General features: G+C 40.2%; 1 protein-coding gene across 2 annotated transcripts in view; it reads right to left on the bottom strand.

Annotated features, from left to right (window-relative positions):
- Frmd3 (FERM domain containing 3) overlaps positions 1-22,481 on the bottom strand; it is a 288,014-nt gene extending 265,533 nt beyond the window's left edge. For both annotated transcript variants that reach the window (NM_001415820.1, NM_001415819.2), the window contains 1 exon segment: positions 22,168-22,481. In NM_001415820.1, the coding sequence (NP_001402749.1) occupies positions 22,168-22,314 (147 nt within the window). In that variant the 5' untranslated portion in view covers positions 22,315-22,481.
- Between the last annotated feature and the right edge of the window lie 1,256 nt (positions 22,482-23,737).

Genomic DNA, 23,737 nt, shown 5'->3' with positions numbered 1-23,737 from the left:
CTATGAGTCCATTACCAAGGAAAGTAAGGATACTAACTCAAGTCAGAAACCTTGATGCTGGAACTGAAGTGGAGGCCCCCTTACTAGAATGTTGTTACTGGAATGTTATGGCCTGCTATTAACAAAACCCAGGACACCTGCCCAGGACTGGCACTTCCCACAGTAGATTGGACTCTCCCACATCACTATTCAAGAAAATGTCCCCACAAATTTGAATATAGGCCAATCTGATACAGGTATTTTCTCAGTTTAGGTTCCCACTTCCCATGTAATCCCATCTTGTGTAAAGTTGTTTTAAAAAACTATACAGCATATCCTGTCACAGACACACATAAATAAATTAATTAATCTCCTACACAAATATTCATAGTGCAAAATGACCTACAAACTAGGAAAGTGCATGGTAGGTGGCCTCTGGTCTCCTGCACTGCTACTCTCAATGTTTGCCTTCACTGGAACCAGCTGTCAGTTGTTAGACACACCACAACTTCTGGAGGTTCAGCTGCCAGTTATGACTACAGATCTCCTTGTTGCTTTCAGGGTAGATCTTTATTCTTCTTTTCTCCTGTATACCTAGCAGCATTTTGGGTGTCCTTAGAATAGAGTAATAAGCTTACTATATTCCAAATGTACTGATTTATTTATAACCATGAGGAAAAAAAGTACATCCCTTAAAACTGTCCCTTAAGACAGTTTAGCTTCCGAACCATAGAGATCTTGCTTCCAACTTGTCAGGGAAGTTAGAAGTAACTGAAAATCAAGGCAGCTCCTCCAATTTCAGTCAGGCCACTGTTGCTCAGTCAACAGGAATCTGACCGCAGGCCTATCCACCACTGACTCCAACCTGAAAGGTCACCAAACCTGAAGAAGGATATGCATCAGCCACAAGCACCACGGTCAGGTGAGACATACCCTGAAAGCAGCAAGGACACTATACTCAGAACTGGCAGGGGTCTAGGCAGCTGAACCTCCAGAAATTGTGGGGTGTATAACAACTGACAGCTGGCTCCAATGAAGGCAAATGTTGAGAGTAAAAGTGCAGGAGGCCAGAGGTTAGGCAATGACTACAAAATCCAGTGACACCGAGGCAGCTTGTAGATTAAGGGACAAAAGTTAAGGTTTCAATTTCCAATGCCACCATATTCTGGCTGAATAACCATACAAAACCTATTTGTCCTCTCTGTGACCAAAAATGAGGAACATGAGACCTACTTCACAAAATATCTGTATTTCAGGATAGTTATGAAAAGTCAACACATCATCTTGCACTTAATAGTTAGACAAGTTATCTTTTCCTTTTTACACTGTCTCAGAAATTGTAAAATTCCCTGTATTCAAGCTATAAATTTAAAGCTTCTCCTCTTCCTCCCCTTCCGCCTCCTCCTCCTCCTTCTTTTTCTCCTTTTTTGGTTTTGATTTTTTACCCCATTTACTTTTGGTTTGAATTTGTAAAGATTGGTTCTTAGAAGTGCAAAGGAATTTAATTTTGGTGTTTCTTCTCTTATAATCATTCTACCTTATAAACTTCCTGTACATGATCCTAAACCTACTTGTTTAAAAGAATTATTACATAGCTGAAAATAACATCTAATGAGAAGTCTGTCCACATCCCCTGCAGCCTTCCAGTGTGTTTTTACTTGTGTCTCTATAACATGCTCCCAAATTAGCCATGTGTAGACCTCAGTTTATGACTTCTACACTTAAGACAAGATTAAGAGCAAGCTGAAGGCAGAGACTCAGACAAGAAAGAGAAGTACAAATGAACACACAGTCCTATACAAATTTAACCCAGAGATCTATAACAACCAACAATTTTACTGTTCTAGTGGATAGACCATTGGCTATGGAATTAAACCCTAGGTCTTCAAATGGTGCCAGGCAGACTTGACAAGGTGGTGCACTAGCAACCTTCTAGAAGTGGCCACACAGTCAGCAAGTCACATTCTGAAAGCCCTGTAACATCTTCAACAATTATTCAAGTAAGCCAAGGCCTTTGAGCCACTATCCAGTCATTCGCCAAGATGATGAACAGTGCTTGCATCAGTTCTGATTTTCAAGTCTCTCTCTCTCTCTCTCTCTCTCTCTCTCTCTCTCTCTCTCTCTCTCTCTCTCTCTGTGTGTGTGTGTGAGTCTGTCTGTCTGTCTGTCTGTCTCTTTCTGTCTGTCTTACTGTCTCTCTATTTTGCAGCAAGAAATAACAGTTCCTTTAAAATCTATTCAACTTTATTGGTAGAGCTACAAGAAGTAAAAGAAAGGGCTGGAGAGATGGCTCAGCTGTTAAAGGCTAGACATACAACAAAAAATATGAAATGTTAGAGAAAATTATGTCTAGATAAGAAACTTTCTTACCACCTCCTGGTCCTCCTTGGAGCATTGTTCAGCTCACTGTGATGTGGCCAAAAGGGTCCCAGATCTTAATATGCATGAAAGAAATTTTGCCAAATACCAAAAGTCTAACTGAACCATGAAAGCAATATGAATAACAGAAGAAAAACAGTATTTCTTGAGGAAAGTGACTAAGGAACCTCTCTGTATACTGCTAGGAATTAGGGCTAGTAGTAAAATACTTAGCAAGAAGGTAAGGGGCATCATCCTGAATATATAAGAAGCTAATGATAAAAATTTCGTTTTGAATCTTAGAAAATATTTACAGAATCACTTATAACAAAGCCCTGCAGGAATTTAACTGACAATTATTTTAAGAGTTGTTTTTTTTATGAGTTTATATGTGTCTCTATGAGAATGGGTACTGCATGTCTGTGGCTGTTTGCAGAGGTCATAGAAAGGTATCAAGTCCCCTAGAGCTTTAATTACAGGCAGTTGTGAGCCATTGATTTAGTTCCAAGGCAGATGTTACAACCAAGCCTGGTCTTGTTTAGGTACTAGTAGAACTATGAATTTCTAGGTGCAGTAGAGACACTTTCCTGTCCACCAAAGCAGGAGAACCAAAGCTGTCAATACTTGGTCTCCCTAGACAATTCCCATTATGGAAATCAATTCCCTGACTGACATTATTGGTGAGATAATATTATATAGGAAGTGTTAAAGAGACACAGTTTCAAACTGAAAGACAGGATGCAATGTACACACTGGTAAAATACAGGAGAAAAGGCTTTAACAAGTATCCATATGAGTGCCCAAATGTTACAAATTTTATAGGCTTTAAGGTATAAGCAGTCTAACAGAAAACTGCCACTAACCTGAGAGCACTAAAAACCTGCCCACAAAGCTACAAGAGAAGTATTTCTTCTAATTTATTTTATTAATAATTTTTTCATACAATATATATTGATCATATTTTCCCTTCTATAACTCTTCCCAGATCCTACCCACATAACTTTATGTGCTCTCTCTCTCTCTCTCTCTCTCTCTCTCTCTCTCTCTCTCTCTCTCTCTTAAAACAAACATGCATATGGAAAATCTAAAAATCAAAATAAGCAAGAAAATAATCAATAAAACAAAGCAAAACAAAATTGCCCAAACAAAACAAAACATGACCAAAAGTCTACAAAAGTACCATTATGTTCTTGACTAAACTACTCATGGACATGGGGACTGTTCTCAGGTGTGGACAAGATTCCCAGTAAGACTTCACGGAAGAAAACTAATGTCTTCTTTGCCAGTGGGTATCAGTTGCAGATAGGTTACTGGTGGGAGGTCCATGTTCACTTCCTCACTCAGTGACGGAACTCCATCAATCCTGAACTGGTGAAGGCCTGTGCTTGTGCCGTTTCCCTGAGTTCACTTGTTCATCAGACCTGTTATATCCCAATAATCATTTCCATGGAGTCATGTGTTACCCTTGGCTCTTTTTCACATCATCTTCTGCGTATATCTCTGAAGCTTAAAGAGTAAGCTTTGGTAAAGACACACCATTTATGGCTGAGTTCTCCAATATGTCTCACTTTCTGCAAATCATCCAGTTCTGGGTTTCTGTGTTTTTTTTTTTTTTTTTTTTTTTGGTTGAAGAGGGCTGACTGAGGCACTGATCTACGGGTATACCAGTATCCCATGTTCCTTTATCAGAATAGTAGTAGAGGTAGTAGTATTTCATCTAGACCCACGACCTATCTAGTCTTAAGTTCTTAGACACTTTAGCAATGTTAGGCATGGGTTCCATCTCATGGAGTGTGATTTAAGTCCAATAAAAAGTGGTTGGTTATTACCATAAATTTGTACCATTATTGCTTTAGTATATCTTTCAGGAAGATCACTGGTACAGGTTGCAGAATTTGTAACTAGGAGATATGCATGTCTATCCTCCTCCTCCTCCTCCTCCTCCTCCTCCTCCTCCTCCTCCTCCTCCTCCTCCTCCCCCTACCCCTCCGCCTCCTCCTCCTCCTTCTCCTCCGCCTCCTCCTTCGCCTCTTCCTCATGCTTCCAGTAGTGTGCAGTGTGACATCCAGTACACTTCATAATGATAAAAAATTCTAAAATGGACTGTGGTCATTGACAAATGGTTTTGTGTCTGTCCTCAAAAGCAAACAATTGGAGCAAGTGGGATGAGTTAGTAGTAAAGGTCCTGAACCCTCAGGACCAACATGGTAGAAGGAGAAAACTGTTTCCCATAAGCTGTTCTCTGAGCTTCACATGTATGCCTGATATAAGGCCACACCCACACTCACACATATCCACCCCTCAACACTTACCCACACTGCCCCCATCCAAGCACACACATTAAATAAATGTAATAAAAAATTGAAAAACATGGAATTTTATACTTTACATGATAGTTTGTGATTTGTGTTCTATACCAATAAACTATTCTTTAAAGATATGAGAAAAGTTCCTTCAGTACTAACTCTTTAAAGAAGCACTTGGGACTGAGGACATGAGTCAGGGGTAGAGAAAGTGCTTAGTGTGCACAGTATGTGTTCAGTTCTTTCTACCACAGAAAGGGAGAAAGGGAGGGGGAAAATAAGCAGAAAGAACCTAGTTGCTTCAAGGTTGTTTCTTTCTCTTCTTCCTTTCTATTAATAGGAGAAAAACGAAAGAAAGTGCTCAATAGTGGCAAAATCTCTGGGCTTGAATTTCATCCCAGTTTGCATTTAGGATTCAATGCAAGGAATCACTTTGCCTCAGCATCTGAATAATTCACAACTGCTAAAATATCCACCCAGGTCATGGACAAACCTGCTTTGCTCTGCACACTGATGGGCTGAGTGATTCCACCTAAGCTCTTTGGGAACAGTAGTCTACTCTACCCGCAGACACAGACATCTAACAAAACCCTGCTTTGTCTGCAGAGCTCCTTTCTGAGGTGTCTGGTATCTCTAGGACTAATACTGTAATTTTTTTAAGGTCTCGAGCCAAGCCAGTCTGCCACTGTCTGTGTGCCTTGGGACAAAAGACTCGACATTTTTATTGGCTCATTTTCACACTTTTAAAGTATGAACATTAATTACTACTTCCCAAGGCTGCCTTTGAGGTTTAGTGAGATGGAAGGTGTTTACTATAGGGTTTGATGCATGTAGAGTGCTTATTGTTTTGTTTTTTACAGTTTGGAATCTATTCTTTCATTTACCCAATATTTGTATCAAGCCCTACAGTGTTCTATTACAGCCTTCATGGAACTGCTAATCAACATAGATTAAAGATAACAAGCATGTCCACAAAAGCAGCAAAACAAACAAAGAATATATGAATATGTGGCAGGGAAAATACACATTGTGCATAATGAACAAACACTAATAGCAAATTCTTAGTTCAGGAACAGGAGTGAGTAAGGGTAATTGCTGCTCTTACAAAGCCTGGGTTCAGATTCCAGGACCCAAAGCTCAGTTCACAGACATCTGTAACTCCAGTTCTAGAGAATCCAATACTCTTTTATGGCATCTGTGAGTACAAGGCATTTATGTGGTGCAAATATATACATTCAGACAAAGCACTAGAACATCAAACAAACAAACAAGCAAATAAAAATGTAAAAGTATTATTACTTCAGTAAATGTCTGCTGATTGATCAGCTCATTGACTACAAACCAGGCCACAGAATTTGCCATAGTTATGTGTATATCCAACACACTGGTACATACATCCAGGACTTTCCTTGCTCTTCTCCTCCTTCTGGAGGCCAGGGATATATTCCTTTCTCATCACTCCCAGGTCATCCAGGATCTAATTCATTCTACCTTGGGAAGACCCTCCCACATCAAATAGTCGGATCTTTTACAATATTTTACACTTCCCAGGGAAAGAGGATATTTATTCAGAACCCATTGATATATAAAGGTTTTAGGATAGGCAGATGAGGAGAAGGAAATGAAAGACGACTCATCTACTCCAATTGTCTGCAAAGGAGGGGAATAAAAATGAAATAATTGAAGCAGTAGTGATCACCCATCAAAACAGAACATGACTATTAGCAACTAGCACAGATATAAATCTACAGGGAAAATATATACATATATATGGGAATCAAAATGCTGAAGGTTTTCAAAGCCTTATAGAAGAAAACCAAAACATTTCACATTTTGATTTACAGGTGCAAAGTTGTTGAGTCCTATGAAACATATCTCTTGGAATTGGGGTCCCTGAGGGGTATAGCTATTGTCATACGCGGGAGAATCCACTCTGCACTGGGTAATCTCCTGTGTTTATTTGAATTTTTACTCTCTGCTTTCGTAATTCATGATAAGAGATAGTCTCTGCAAAATCAATATGAGAAGAAAAACTAATTTCCAAAGTGCTGTTTATTCTTCAGTATTTACAAGGGTAAACGTTCTTCTGCTTAATCATTGTAGGTCATTTATATTTAGATCCAATGAGAAAGTATAGCACATTATCTAACAATAACTTATCACAAAGGAGAAAGAACAATGAAAAGGAGGGCAAGGTCCGAAAATCCTTTGTTATTCACAAGCTAACTGAATCTGTCCTTTCCCAGACTTTGAAAAAGATAGACATTCACTGGACTGGAAAGTCTAAACTCCTCTCTAATCCCTCAAATATTCCGGAGAATAAAGGTGCATATATCCACTACAGATTTTCCTATGGTTTTAAAATGTGACCCATACTCAGCAACAGCCAAGTAACATATAAATATAGGAACCATTGAATATCCTTGAAAATTCCGCTCCAGACTCATACTAGTTGCCCAGTTCTCCTATGAGCTAGTATCTACCAGCCAGGACAAAAAGAGTACAAAAGCATCTTCACAAATTATCTGTAGAAAAACTGTACAATGTGCATAATGAGCCCTTTTTGAAGTTCTTATACTTCTGTCTCTTTGACGTGTACTTCTTGGAGCTCTAACAATATATATATATAAGTCAGGTGGGAATTAACTGCTATCTTGATAGGTGAGAGGGTTAAGTGGCCATGGGAAGATCTCCTAATTTCTTGATCAGTAATTAAGAATGACTTTCTTCACTGATAGGTTCACTGACACTGGGGTCAGTGTTTAAAATCGTAGCTAAGAATTTACATATTGTAGTAGCCCTGAGACTATCCTTTTCAAAAAACATTAGAACATTCAATCCTGAGAAAAGACACTTAGGAAATCTTATGTGTAGCTATAAAAATATGAGCTACACAACCGTTGTGTGGCACTATCCTCTGAGATAAAACACCTGATATTGAAGGAAAGTTTGTTAGACATAGGATGTTCTAAAGGAAGGTGAAATCGTACAGTGAAGCCTGTAGTCATTTCTGCTCCTATTAGTAAACCCAGTAAAACTGACTGGTTCACCAAGTAGGACTTTGGTAATATTCTGTGCTTTGTCATTGGTCTCATTGGTCCTATCTATGGCAAACAAACATTTGTTCCCATCTCCCCAGGAATAATGGCACCCAACAACTACTCAGAAGAAATATTCTACAGTATATTATTCTATTATATAATAGTATCTATTATTTTGGCAGTATAATTCTTTCAGTTCCCCACAAATGCGTTTTTTCTTATGCTTAGCCTTCTACTAGAATGTAATCCCACTACACTTCTTCACTGTGCTTACTCTCCAGGTTTTGGATAATGACTACTTTTCCTTTAAAATGTATATCACATGTCATCTCCTCCAAAAGTTCTCTTGTCCTTTACAATGATGCCTGAGAACATATATTCCAGTCACAGCTCCAGTAATGATAGCAGGGCAAAAATCTGGCAGAGAGTGATACACGGGATTTATTTATTTTTATTTTTTTTTTTATTAACTTGAGTATTTCTTATTTACATTTCGAATGTTATTCCCTTTCCCGGTTTTCCCCATTGCCACCCTCCCCCCAACAATCAGGTTCACTGGGGGTTCAGTCTTAGCAGGACCAAGGGCTTCCCCTTCCTCTGGTGATATTACTAGGCTATTCAATGCTACCTATGAGGTCAGAGTCCAGGGTCAGTCCATGTATAGTCTTTAGGTAGTGGCTTAGTCCCTGGAAGCTCTAGTTGCTTGGCATTGTTGTTCATAAGGGGTCTCGAGCCCCTTCAAGCTCTTCCAGTTCTTTCTCTGATTCCTTCAACGGGGGTCCTGTTCTCAGTTCAGTGGTTTGCTGCTGGCATTCGCCTCTGTATTTGCTCTATTCTGGCTGTGTCTCTCAGGAGAGATGTACATCCGGCTCCTGTCGGCCTGCACTTCTTTGCTTCAACCATCTTGTCTAATTGGATGGCTGTATATGTATGGGCCACATGTGGGGCAGGCTCTGAATGGGTGTTCCTCCAGTCTGTGTTTTAATCTTTGCCTCTCTTTTCCCTGCCAAGGGTATTCTTGTTCCCCCTTTTAAAGAAGGAGTGAAGCATTCACATTTTGATCATCCGTCTTGAGTTTCATGTGTTCTATGCATCTAGGGTAATTCAAACCTAGATTGGGCTAATAGCCACTTATCAATGAATGCATACCATGTGTGTTTTTCTGTGATTGGGTTACCTCACTCAGGATGATATTTTCCAGTTCCATCCATTTGCCTACAAATTTCATAAAGTCATTGTTTTTGATAGCTGAGTAATATCCCATTGTGTAGATGTACCACATATTCTGTATCCATTCCTCTGTTGAAGGGCATCTGGGTTCTTTCCAGCTTCTGGCTATTATAAATAAAGCTGCTATGAACATAGTGGAGCACGTGTCTTTTTTATATGTTGGGGAATCTTCTGGGTATAAGAGAGGTATAGCTGGATCCTCAGGTAGTTCAATGTTCAATTTTCTGAGGAACCTCCAGACTGATTTCCAGAATGGTTTTACCAGTCTGCAATCCCACCAACAATGGAGGAGTGTTCCTCTTTCTCCACATCCTCGCCAGTACACGGGATTTATTAAAATTACATTTTCTAATGTGAGGCAAAATCTTAGGTCTAGGAAGTTCTGTATGCCTAAAACAAGACAACACAACAGATGGTATGGATGATTCTAGATGGCCATAAGAGTAGTGATGGTCTACAAATAGGATTTAAAGACACTGGTAGTCCCTTCAGATGGGCGATCTCAGGATCCCCAAAAGGGCACAATAAAAACAATAAGTGGTAATTAATGATCAGCTCTAGTTGGGTAACTTCAAATTGGCATCAGGGAATTTTGACCATGGGCTCATATTTGTAGTTTTTGGGTAGTGACGTTTTCAACTATAGGTGAACTTAAAAACCCATATTAATATTCTCATATCTTAAATATGTAACATAGTTTACAGCAAACTAGATACAGGGTATAATTGGCACCAAAAACAAATCCTGATCACTTTCCTGGAAGTTTCCATCTTGAGAGAGGCAGAAGGAAGGTATAACAGGAAGAGGAGAACTATAAACACTCATGTTTGTTAGGACCCAGAGGCTTTTATTTGGCTTAACCTTTTCTTTTTCTAAAAAGACATTCATGCTTCTTGCTTGTTTTAATTAAGCTTTTAACACTATTCCTCTTTCAAAAAACAATAGTAAAAACTAAGGCTGAGGTGAAAACCAGAAATAACTAACAAAGTCCTCACAGTAATACCTTAGAAGTTTTGATGAGATGTCTGCAAGAAAAAGAGCAAAGTTAGATGTAAGGAAATGTCAGTAAGAAAATGTCAGTGCTCAATTTAAAAATTCCCTTTAAGAAGTAGTAACTTTGGATGAAAGGACAGCAGTTAATGGAAAGTCTATGGTGTCTCCAGCTCACACCTTCACTAGCTCTCTGCCCCAAATCAATAGCATTCTGGGATTTTTCTATCATAATATTACTGTGTTAAATCTGTTTCTGTGTCTGTTTTCTCTATTAGAATGGAATGGAATACATTCAAAATGTCTTCTTGTATCTCTGATGCCCAAAAAAGGCCCAATAGAAGTCTTTTCAGGGTTTTATACCTCTGTTCAACACACATTTCTTGGAACTTCTACATTCAAGCTATCCTCAGGTCCATCCTAATAGATAAAAGAGGTCATAACCACAGTGAGGCCTCCCAATTTCCTGATTTGCTATTTGAAAATGATTGCTTTAGCAACAATCACAAGTTTTAGAACCATCTCTACTCCCAACAGCACATAGAATTTTAGAATTTTGCTGAGAACCTATAAAGTCCAATTTCTCTAGTGGGGAGTGGGGAAAGGGGGTGTTTGATTTTTGAAAAGATAGATGCATGGCAGGATAAAGGTATTTCTTAAATACTAAATTTTGTCTTCATAATGAAATACCTTAAATTCTGCCTTTTCACATAACACACACACACACACACACACACACACACACACACACACACACACACGAAAGAAAAAACATACTTTACATACCAAAGTATGTAAAGGGCATCCTAGCATTTCCTTCTCAGTGAGCATATTCAAGAAAGCCTGCTAAGGAACTTTTTAACGATTGGATACTAGCATAAAGAAACACTCTTTATCTAATGAATTTGGAGAGAAGCCTGAGCTATCCTCTTTGTGGCATATGTTTAAATCTGCTTTGTTCTAGCTTCCTGTTCTCAGGTAGCTAGATCGCAGCTAGAGCTGCAAATTCAGCTTCTGTAGTGGCCCTTGAATGACAGTGCAACTTTCCTCTTTTTTCCCTTCTCTATCAGAACTGAATAAGAGGTGATATCTATACCTGGTGGAAAAACTGGGCATGCAAGCAAAATGTATTGCCCAAGGTGCCCTTCAACCATGTGACAGGACACCCATCTGGAGAAACATATATCCTTGAGGCTTGAAGCTACCCCAGATAAAGTACTAGGTGGTATGAAAGAACAGGATGGTTTATTTCAATTCCAGTGATTCACTGACTTTATTACTCTTCTCCCTGAGCTTTAAAAAAAAGATTGTCAAACTAAGTAGTAGCTCCTGTTCATGTTTTTCTAGAGGGCACTAATACTAGGGCCTGACTGAACTGATTTACAGAATCATTCTTAAAACTACAAGTTAAAGCATTTTAGAGAAATTATTTTGATATTATCTCTGTATTTTTCTTAATGCAGGAATTTATATTTTTAGATTAGGAATTAATCTAGTCATGATCTAGATTAAAATGCTAATTATCCTCCATGCCTTCAAATAATCATACTCCAAACTATAGCAAAACATTATGTGAGGAGTCCTTCAAAGGGCTTTGTCAATATTTTAGTCACTAATTCTAACAACCTTGGACTCAGATTTAGCCTTGATTTCCACATCCAGTTATGCTATTTGTGCTTATGATACTTGTGGTGGTTTGCATAAGAATGGCCCTCATAGACTCATGTGTTTGAATGACTGGACCATAGGGAGTGGCACTATTAGATGTGGCCTTATTGGAGTAGGTGTGGCCTTGTTGGAGGAAGTGTGTCATTGTGGAGGAGGACTTTGAGATTATATATTCTCAAGCTACATCCATTGTGGTACAAATTCTCTCCTTGCTGCCCGAGGATCAAGACGTAGATACCTCAGTTCTGTTTTCAGCAGTGTCTGCCTGTATGCCACCATCCTTTCCTCCATTATAATAATGGACTAAACCGCTGAAAGTGTAAACCAGCCACAATTAAAGAGTTTTTTTTTATAAGAGTTGCCTTGGCTACAGTGTTTATTCATGGCAATAAAACCCTAGGATAGTATTGTGTAGAGAAAAAACACATAAAATGATAAATAGAAGTCAACTAGCAATCTTCTATGTTCCCATTCTATAATGAGCATTTTGGTTTCTTAAAAAACCCAGTTATGCTTTGTGAATGCATTTTTTGTTTTAATTCCAGGTGTGAGATAAAAGAAAAATAGCATAATCACTGCAGGTGATTATGATTTGCCTCATGCTCTAGAGGTGTGGTTTTTTCAGCTGCAGATAGTTCCTGAGAGTATATGATGTTTGGAATTCTGGGAACTTTTGAGAGGGAATAAATGCCAGAGCCCTGAGACTAGTCAGGGTTAGGGGCATGCTCTGAGGAAGCTATTGCTCCTGCTATTGGTTTCTGCTGCTGGTCAAATGGTAGTGAGCAAAGAAAATTAGAAATTGGATATCCTGACAATGAATATAGGACTTACCCCAAGGAGCTCAACACCCCTAATCAGCAGGAAATAGTCTAAAGAGGTTTGTTCCTCCATTCTCTTTAACCTTTCTATCCTACCTAGTGTTAGGGGTTGGAAGAGATTGGCATGGAGCAAGGTGGTAGATAGAAGAACCGCATAACTTAGACCAATGCCTATGCCATTCAAATGAAGATTCTAAAATTAATAATCTAAAAGTCTTTTAGATTTGGCTTTCTAATCTGCTTCCAGGTGATGTCCACTGATCCCTTTAGTTATTCACCAGTTTCATGCATAACCAGACATTCTTAGGAATGCTCCAGCCTTGTATGGGTACATTCTGTTGGTGTTATATTTGCGTATAGCTACCTTTATTCTATGTCTATATGCCATTTTGTTTTCAAATAAAAAATTTTTGTCTATCTGTCTCAATCTGATCAAGGACCACTTAACTAATTTAATTTTTAAAAAAATCTTTAGTTTTAGCCCTGTTCTTGAAATACAGATGATACTTAGCATAAAATTAAGATGATTTTTAAAAATAATTCATTGTTGAAAATGCATTGTCTGAACTACACAAAAATTCATTATCTCATGAATGAGCTACATTTTTTTCTGACATTTTCCTCTCCTTTTGTTCTATGTTCTTATGTCACCAATGTTATGAGCTCCAAAGTTCACATTACATCAAAAAACACTGTGTACTGCCCTCCGAAGGCAATGCTACATGTAAAAACACATGCCCCGTGACCATCATCAGTCTGTAATCAGTGCACAGAATCTCTTTAGTAACTTAATTCGCAGTTCATCTTTTGATTCACAGAGATAATTTGAAGATTATTTGATCTGAAACGTAAAAATACAGCTCATAGAACCTACTGCATGTAAGTATCGTTTTCTTGAGGAAAAATACAAAGTTTCTGGAAATGGAAATGTTTCCTAGTGGCATTTAGATGAGACATTCCAGTCAGCTGTGGAATGCCAGATTTTCTGCCAAATCCTGAAATTGATCCATATGCAAATTAGTGAGACAAGAATCCCTACTGGTCTTCAAGTCAGTTCAGGCAGCATTCCATGGATTCATCTGCTTCTGTGTTGGAAATCTCACTGAAATCTAACTATTTTGAATGTGAAGTAGTAAGCCAAAGGCATACTCAAGTTTTGAATCCAGACAGTTGTAGATCTTAATGCCAACAGCTCACATTGTTTTGGACAAAAAGTTAATATTTCAGTGTCTCAGTTTGCTTATTTATAAAATCAAAATAATGTTTACCCAAGAGATTTATATTAAGTATTGGATATCATAGGCTAAAAAGGGAGAACATGTAAAAGATACTGAAAAATGGTATGGAATTCGTTTACATGATCTCACACAACAGTCCTGAGGGCTGCTTACAGTGAAACATTTCACAGAATTTATGTTTTTTTTTTCCCTCTCTGGAAATGATTACTAGGGAAAGCAGACTGATGAGCAACTCAAGAATTTGTAACCTGAGTTTTTCCACTTCTTCTGGAGGCAATATTCTGTACATGTTGGTGAACACACTTGAAAGCCACTGCTGCTGCTGCAACCTTTCCTGACACATAATGGGGAAGCTCTGCATAGAAATTTACCCAGATATTAATTTACAAAAGTTTCACTGATCTCGTGTCAAAAATACCCCCAATGAATAAGAAAACCAAAAGTTCAAGAAGCCTACTTCCAAACCCATCACAAATGATCTCCACTCTCACAAGCTTAGTTCCATGCCTACCTGAGATGATCTCCAGGCACCACCTTTGCCTTGTAAGTTGATCTTCTTTACTACCTTTGTCCCCTATAAACACACACACACACACACACACACACACACACACACGCACACACACACACAGCCTTGGTCTGGATATGTATCCTATAATAACTGTGAGTCTCTTTTCCGGGTAAATTGATTCTTGCCTTTCTCATCCGTTCTCCATCTCACCCCACCCCACCCCACCCTACCATATGGCTATCTTCACACCCATAGACATAGGTCTAGATCAGTGGTCTTTGAAACTGATTTGTTCAAGAGTCCCCCTCAACTGATGAGATTCTTCTTTTCCTTTCCCATCTTTCTGGTTACCGATTATCATCTTTATACTGATAGACCTAGCCCCAGATCTGTGGTTTGGAAGCCATCTTTGCCTTGTCTAGTTGAACAGCCTGCCCATCAGCTTTACCTGGCTCATTTCAAGCCATTGAGTTCCTACACCGATTCTATGTAAGGAAGGCCAGATTATCATGTCAGAAAGATAAACAAAAAAATCAATATGCCCAGGTAAAAGCACAAAAACAACTACTTAGACAAAACATTAAACTCTGTTCCCAGGTAACAGAGTTTACAAAGAACAATCATAAAATGAACCAAAGTATTCAAGGAATTAAAGCAACATGAGCAAAGACTTCATTGAACTCTAAGAGGAAAACATCAAATGCTTGGGTTTTGTTAAAAACAAACAAACTCACTAATTAAAACAAAACAAACTACCAAATGAAATGAAAGAGATAATTTAGGATTTGAAAGCTGAATTCAGTAAAGAGATAGAAACACTAAGGATAGCAGAAGTTAAGTAGAGATGAAATTAAAAAATGCAGTATCTCCATATACAGCCACCCAATTAGACAAGATGGATGAAGCAAAGAAGTGCAGACCGACAGGAGCCGGATGTTGATCACTCCTGAGAGACACAGCCAGAATACAGCAAATACAGAGGCGAATGCCAGCAGCAAACCACTGAACTGAGAATAGGTTCCCCGTTGAAGGAAACAGAGAAAGAACTGGAAGAGCTTGAAGGTGCTCGAGACCCCAAAAGTACAACAATGTCAAGCAACCAGAGCTTCCAGGGACTAAGCCACTACCTAAAGACTATACATGGACTGACCCTGGACTCTGACCCCATAGGTAGCAATGAATATCCTAGTAAGAGCACCAGTGGAAGGGGAAGCCCTAGGTCCTGCTAAGACTGAACCCCCAGTGAACTAGACTATGGGGGGAGGGCGGCAATGGGGGGAGGGTTGGGAGGGGAACACCCATAAGGAAGGGGAGGGGGGAGGGTGATGTTTGCCCGGAAACCGGGAAAGGGAATAACACTTGAAATGTATATAAGAAATACTCAAGTTAATAAATAAAAAATGCAGTATCTCAATTAGAAAACGCAGAGAAAATTCTTTCAAGGAAAATGAATCAAACAGAAGGTAGACTCTCAAGACTCAACAATAGAGGATTGAGATGAAATAGGAAAGAATATGAATTGTTTTTAAAGCACAGGAGAGGATCATGTAGAATATGTGGGCCACTGTCTTAGTTAGGGTTTCTATTGCTGCAAAAAAACCACTGTAACCAAAAAGCAAATTGAGCAGGAAAGCGTTTATTCAGTTTGTACCTGAAGAACAACCATATTGTTGTTTATTACCAAAAGAATCCAGGACAAGAAATCAAACAGCAGGAACCTGGAGACAATAGTCAATGGAGGTTGGGGGTAGGACTTATTACTGGCTTGCTCAGTATGACTTGCTCAGTCTGCTTTCTTATAGAACCAAAGACCACCAGCTTATGGATGGAACCACCCAAAATGGGTGTGCCCTCCTACAATGAATGGACTCTCCCACCCCATCTATCACTAATTAAGAAAATGTCTTACAGTCAGATCTTATGAAATCATTTTCTCAATTAAGGTTCACTTGTTTCAGACAACTCTCATTTGTATGTCAAGTTGACACAAGACTAGCCAGCATGGGTGTCATCAAAAGACTAAATCTTTGAATTTAGGCATATACAAGTGAGATGAATCATATATGAAAGGCAGAGATCAGATTTATAATAAGATCACAGAAAAAAATTCTTAAACTAAAGAAAGACACACTTATACAGGTACAAGAAGCAAACAGAACCCCTACTACACAAGATCAGAAAAGAAACACCATGAAAGAGAAAGGAAAACTAAAAACACAAACCTTCGAAAATACAATCTAAATACACCTTTCTATAATTTAATAACTTCTAAATAATGGTCTCAAGTTTCCAATCGAAAGAAATGGGTTACTTGATTGTATTAAGAAACAGAAATCCTGGTACAACCATTCTGGAAATCAGTCTGGAGGTTCCTCAGAAAATTGGACATTGAACTACCTGAGGACCCAGCTATACCTCTCTTGGGCATATACTCAACATATAAAAACGATACGTGCTCCACTATGTTCATAGCAGCCTTACTTATACTAGCCAGAAGCTGGAAAGAACCCAGATGCCCTTCAACAGAGGAATGGATACAGAATATGTGGTATATCTACACAATGGAATATTACTCAGCTATCAAAAACAATGACTTTATGAAATTCGTAGGCAAATGGTTGGAACTGGAAAATATCATCCTGAGTGAGGTAACCCAATCACAGAAAAACACACATGGTATGCACTCATTGATAAGTGGCTATTAGCCCAAATGCTTGAATTACCCTAGATGCCTATAACAAATGAAACTCAAGACGGATGATCAAAATGTGAATGCTTCACTCCTTCTTTAAAAGGGGAACAAGAATACCCTTGGCAGGGAATAGGGAGGCAAAGTTTAGAACAGAGGCAGAAGGAACACCCCCACATGTGGCCCATACATATACAGCCACCAAACTAGATAAGACGGATGAAGCAATGAAGTGCAGACTGACAGGAACCGGATGTAGATCTCTCCTGAGAGAAACAGTCAGAATACAGCAAATACACAGGCAAATGCCAGCAGCAAACCACTGAACTGAGAATGGGACCCCCGTTGAAGGAATCAGAGAAAGGACTGAAAGATCTTGAAGGGGCTTGAGACCCCATATGAACAACAATGCCAAGCAACCAGAGCTTCCAGGGACTAAGCCACTACCTAAAGACTATACATGGACTGACCCTGGGCTCCAACCTCATAGGTAGCAATGAATAGCCTAGAAAGAGCAGCAGTGGAAGGGGAAGCCCTTGGTCCTGCCAAGACTGAACCCCCAGTGAACGTGATTGTTGGGGGGAGGGTGGTAATGGGGGGAGGGTGGGGAGGGGAAGCCCATGTAGAAGGGGAGGGGGAGGGCTTAGGGGGATGTTGGCCCAGAAACCGGGAAGGGGAATAACAATCGAAATCTAAATAAGAAATACTCAAGTTAATGAAGATAAAAAAAAAAGAAACAGAAATCAATGTTTTTATCGTAAACATGAGTCAACTTAAATGATAGGTCATACCCTAAAGTTAAAGACTAGAAGAGTGTATTCCAAGCAAATGGGTTAAAGAAGGAAGTAGCTGTTGTCATATGATAAATTAGATGTCAAACTGATACTAATAGAAAGTGCCAAAGAAGGGTACTTCATTCTAATCAAGGGATCAATTAATTAAGAAAATGTGACAATATCAAACATATATGCACCAAACTCTGGTGCATTCAATTTCATAAAAGCATACTAATGGAATTAAAGACATTTTAAAACAAACAGTAATAGTAGGGAATTTCAGTGTCCCACTTTCTCCAATTGATAGGTCATCTGGACAGAAAATAAACAGAAATGTGAGAATTAAATCTTATATCAAAGGAGTCTAACAGATCTATACAGATTACTCTATCTAAACACTGCAGAATATACTCAGAATATACTTTTTACACAAGTGTACATAGAAGCTTCTTTTAAAAAAGGCCACATGCTCTTGCTCTTGCTCTTGTTCTCTCTTGCTCTTCCTTTCTTCCCCCTTTGTCACTTCTCTCCCCATTCTCCTCCCCACTTCTCTCCACGTGCTCAGGGCTGGCCTCTACTCCTCTCCTCCACTCTTTTTTTTCTCTCTCTTGTCCCTCTCTCTTGTCTCGTCCTTTCATTAAACCTCTCCATGTGGAAAAAAATAAAAATAAAAAAGACCACACATGCTGGGGCAAAAACCAAACCTTAACAAACATTCTTGACAGAAACACAAAATTACTTCCTAAAATTCATAAAGAAGCAGAAGTCAGATACCCCAAGCAATACTGGTCAAATAGTAATGTTAGAAGGAGTGCCATCTCAGACTTCAAGATATATTATAGAATTGTAGTAATAAAAACTATAAGGTATTGACCCAAAACTAGTCATGTAAACAAATGGAATCAAATACACAAGACCTAAACATGAGTTGCACATAACAACAACCATCTAGTATTTAACAAAGAGGCTAAAAGCAATACATATGAGAAAAAAGATAGCATCTTCAACAAACGATGTTGGGGAAACTAGATATTAGGATGCAGAAGAATGAAGGTAGGCCTCTATGTATCACCATGTACAAAAATTAACTCCAAGTTGTTCAAGAACCTCAATTTGAAACCTGAAGTGCTAAAACATTATCAGTACACCACTAGGTATAGCTGCAAGAACTTTTTGAATAGTACTCCGTGTATTAAAATAATTGATATATAAGGCCTCATAAAATGATATGATAGGTCATATACCATGTCTATACTACTCTGTGGCAGGACTTGATATTCTGCTCCATACATACTTACTCAGCTTTGTTCGCTGTGGCCCTATTTATGGTACCTAAGAAATGAAAATAATTTAATTGTCCTTTAACAGATAAATGGATAATGAAAATGAAGCACACGTATACTATGGAATACTATCCAGCTGTAAAGAAAAATGAAGTCATAAAATAAGTAAATAGATAAGTAGATGGACTTAGGAAAGATTATATTGAATGAGTTAACCTGGACCCAGAAAGAAAGACATCACAACTTTTCTCTTATTTGATCTCCTCAACACCAAATCCTCAGAAACAAGTATGCAACATAGATACCAGGAAAGCGTGATGGTACTACAGGGTATGAGGGGCTGAGAGGTGAATAGCAGTATATGGGCAAAGTAAAGCTCACAACAAAAAAATGGGAGGAGGGCACTAACCAGGAAAGGTAGAAGGAAGTCTTTACAGAAGCAGAAGTAATGAGTGGTGACAACCAATACCAAGATTGTTTGATAGAGCCTGAAGAAACTATTGTTTTTCATTTACCTAGAATTATACAATTATACATAACACACACACACACACACACACACACACACACACACACACACACACACACACACTTGGGCTGACAATGCTTCCATAAGAGCTATAGACTAACAAAAATCACAGTATCAGGTATGAGACATCTCCCTTTGAGTGGTTATTCAGAATTCTGCTGCTGCTACTGTTGCCTTTCAGAGGTTAAAGGTATCACTTTATTTCTAAAGACACTATACATTTATGACAGAGAACTCAGATTATTTTTATTTAAACTGGATCTGGCCTGAAATCCTCCTTCCTGTGTTCTAACTTTCATCATACCAGAAAATACTATGAAACATTTCTAGAGAAATGTTTTAGTAAAGTTTTTAAAGTGGTAAAACCATGATCAAAAGCAACTTGGGGAGGAACGTGTTTATCTCTTAAACTTCCAAGTAAGGGTCTATCACTGAGGGAAGAAAAGGCAGACCAAGGACCTGGAAGCAAGAAGCGAAGCAGCGGCCATGAAATAGCAGGGCCCACTGGCTTGCTTCTTATGACTTTCTTATGGCACCTAGGGCCAACCCAGGGGTGTCGTTGCCCATAACTAGCTAGGCCTCCCACATTAATCAGCAATCAAGAAAATGCTCAACAAGATTTTCCACAGGCTAAGCAGATGAGGCATTTTCCCAATTTACATTTCCTCTTCCTAAATGATTCTAGCTTGTTTCAAGTTTGACTTAAAAGCTAACCAGTACAGGAGGGAAATGTAATGGTCCCATTGAGCTGCAACATTCAAGAATTATAAGAATGACCAGCAGGACAGATATCTACAAAGGTGCAACAACTGTTTGTTGAACATAAAGTTCACTCAACAGGAGTGAAATTGTGAACAGAACTATAAAACTAGCCAACTTTCCCAGAACTGTTGAGGTCATGGATCTTAGACGAGTATCTATGACTACCACTTTGCTAGGCCAACAAAACTTCTACCTACACTCTAAAATTTATCCTTATATCCACAGACGAATGTAGGCACCATCCTTCATTAATGAAACATCTCTTTAAAGCAAAAGGAGACCCTCATAAAAAAACCACAATTGGACATAATGCAAAGACCAAGTATCATGAGGAATCTAGTCCCAGTGGATGCATCCTAAAGGTTACTGCATCTAAGGGAACATTGGGTAAAGGCTTGCAGAAAGATTACAAGGTGCAGGATACCATATGTCCACTGTGAAACAATCTCCCATAGAAATGGCATTTACAAGACCTAAACAATGGCAGTATTACTAACTGAGAAGAAGGAAATTTTTACAGAACCCTACCTCTATGTAAAGAACTTCAGGAACTGTGGAAAAGGAGAATTAGCATTTCTCAGGGATGAGTCCCCTTATTGGTAATTCAATAGAAAGTGATCCGCCTTGAAACAATATACACACAAACAATAAAAACAGACTCAGGAGGTTGTATTTATATTCTTATGCATACATATACATATATATGCAACCATAATGATAAAAGAACAAAGGTATTAGTTGATATTGTGGATGGGGTACATGAAAAAAGTTGGAGAGTGGAGACTTGGGGGAGAGGTTGGAAGGAGAAAGGGAAGGAGGAAAGTGATTTAATTTTATTTTAATTAAAAAAATGTCTTTTTAAAAATTCAGGAACAACCAAGAGGCGGATTCTTGCCTCTAGGAGGTGCTAATCCATTCACACCCCATAATCATGGGTCTTAGAACCTTGAGATGTAGTAGACTGGAAGAGGGAATCCTAGAAATAATTAGATTCTAAACTCTGATGCTCACAATGCTTAGTTCTGATACAACCTTTGCAGAATGTGCGTGCCATATGAGGTCATGGGAGAAGTTCATACCTACCTATCTGAACAAGTGCAGCTAAAGGACATCAAGCCTGTTTGAGTGCATAGAAACACATAGATAGACACCATTACCACAACCACCACCACCAGCAGCAGCAGCACCAGTTGAGGCAGCAGCAGTAGCAGCTTGCAAGACCAAAAACACGTATCTCCCAAGGAAGGGAGCAGCTAATAAAAATACTAAGCAACACTCCTCCTTCTCCAACTTGACCACATGAATAGTCGCCAAAATTCTAAGCTCTTTAACCCAAGACCTAGCTTCCCGAGGGACCCGTTTGCTAATCTTTTCCCTGAAACACGAATTTCATGTTTCTTTTGAGGTAGCTCCAGATCAATACAACGTGCACCCCATCCCTCAAGGCTGGAGCCTAAGATTTCTAGGAAACTTGGAGAAGTCCATTACCACCTTAGAGAAGTCAGACTGCTGTACAGTCAGACTGCAGGGTACAAGAATCAGGTTCCCAAACCGCCTGGGCGCGGGAAACAAGAGCGAACCCTGGCTGGTGGAGTCCTTTCCCACGTGGTGGATGAGAAAGAAGGCGAGGGGGTAGCATGCTAGGGTCTCCCTTGGCACTGTGGCTTCTACGTCCTGGTGAGTTAGGCTCCAAAGGGACCAGTACATCTCCAAGCAGGAGACATTTGCTTACAGCCTCAGCCTAGGAACAACGTGAAGTGAGCCCAGGGAACATGTCAGGGTAGGGGGCTGAGGTAAGGATAACAAAATAGCAGATGACTACAGAGGGCCAAAGCCCCTATCTTGAGGACTGAGGTAAATCCCGCATTCCAGCCGGGTTTTTCTGATGAGATGGGTTTCCCACCAGCGCTTGCTTACCCTCAGAGCCCCCTCACTCACTCCTGCACCTTGCAAATACCGCACCCCCTGCAGCCTCCTCCCGTGCCACCGCACCTGGATACGGCAGGAGACCTCCGAGTCGTCCAGCAGTCGAATGGTGCATTTCATCTCCTGGTTGAGCGATTTGATACTGGAGCTCCGAAAGTGAATCATTTTCATAGTCCTTCTGCCTCTCGGCGCACAGTGACAAGAAGCGAACATACACAGCAGAACGCGGGAGCCAGCCGGAGGAGGCGCGGGGCCCGCGCGGCCCTGGTCCACGCGGACATTCACACGTTCTCAATACAGTCGCGGCTCCGGGTGCAGCTCGGCCCGGAGACGGCGGCAGCGCAGGGCGCCTGCGGCCACCAGCGGCGAGTGGCGAGGAGAGCCCGTCCCTCCCTCTCTTCTTCACACGCTCCAATCCCCGCCCTCTTCCGTGGCTAGCTCAGAGGGCAACTCCCTTGGCTTGGACTTGAGGATGAGGGCGGTAGGAGACCCTTCTAGGTCTCGCGACTGGAGGAGTCGCAAGACCTACTGTATCCTGACGCCCAGCAACACTGGCGGGGGCCACCTCCAGGGCTGCTGCTGCGTCAGGCTAGGCCCTGATGCTTTCCTCCCGCTGGCTGCCTCCTCCCTCCTCCCATCGTGGTTGCTAGATGGTCCCTGCCCTGCTTCCCTCGGACTCAAAGGCGCCCTGCATTGTGAATTCCCGGATCCTGGCGGCCAGCAAAGAGTGGAGAACAACCCACACACTCTCAAGGGAATTCCACTCTTGGAGAGGACTGTTGGGCTGGTAGGGATTCTCAAACAATGGCACGAGGCACAAGCATTGCACATGCACACGGCCGTGGTAACAGTCTCAGATATCCCTGGCAGATTTTAAAGTTAATATAAACTGAGATCACCTCCCCTTTTCCCTCCTTACATAGGAATTGTCTTTCTTAAGCAGTGTGATTTTTTTTATGACACTATCTCCTTAGACCCCAACTAGAAGCCCTATTCTGCCCCACCCTCTTTAGCAAGCCTCCTCCACCGCCAACTGCATAGGAATCTAGTAGGAGTCTAATGACAAAGCCATCTCCTATCCTATTTTAGTCTCTCCTCTGGGTGCTGGAAACCCCGGAATTCTCTGTTGCTCTCCAGGAATTCATTGTCATCCCAACATGCTCTTGTCGCTGTGTGAAATGCTCTAGGTTCAAGGGGTGGCAAAGAGGTTGCAGTAGTTACAGGTAGGTAGAACTTCAAGATGGAGGGAGGGGTATTAGTAAACAGGAATTAAATGAAAGCTGTTTTGCTCTGCTGTTTCTTTTTTAGTGAGGAAAGAATGATTGATGCTAAGAAGACTTGTTGTTAGCTGTCAATTCTTCAGTCGTTTGCCACATATGCAGTCTCTTCATCCAAAGGGATACCCTGGGCTGTGAAGGGAAAAGTCTGGGAAGGGATTGGTTGTGGCTCGAAATACAACACACTTCGCATTCTCCCTGTCTATTTTTCCTCTGCTTCTCCAGCGCTGGTAATCACCCTACAATCAGGCATCTATCTGCTTCTCTTTCAGCTAAACTGCAAGAGCTATCAACCTACGACTGCCCCCAAACTCAGCACTAGAGATGATGATGCAGGAGGATGGAGAGTGTGAGGTCAG

This window comes from Rattus norvegicus, chromosome 5 (genome assembly GCF_021556685.1).
Source record: "Rattus norvegicus strain SHRSP/BbbUtx chromosome 5, alternate assembly SHRSP_T2T, whole genome shotgun sequence".
Lineage (NCBI taxonomy): Eukaryota > Metazoa > Chordata > Mammalia > Rodentia > Muridae > Rattus > Rattus norvegicus.
Note: the sequence above shows the minus strand (reverse complement) of the source record. Positions and strands in the feature narration are given on the sequence as shown.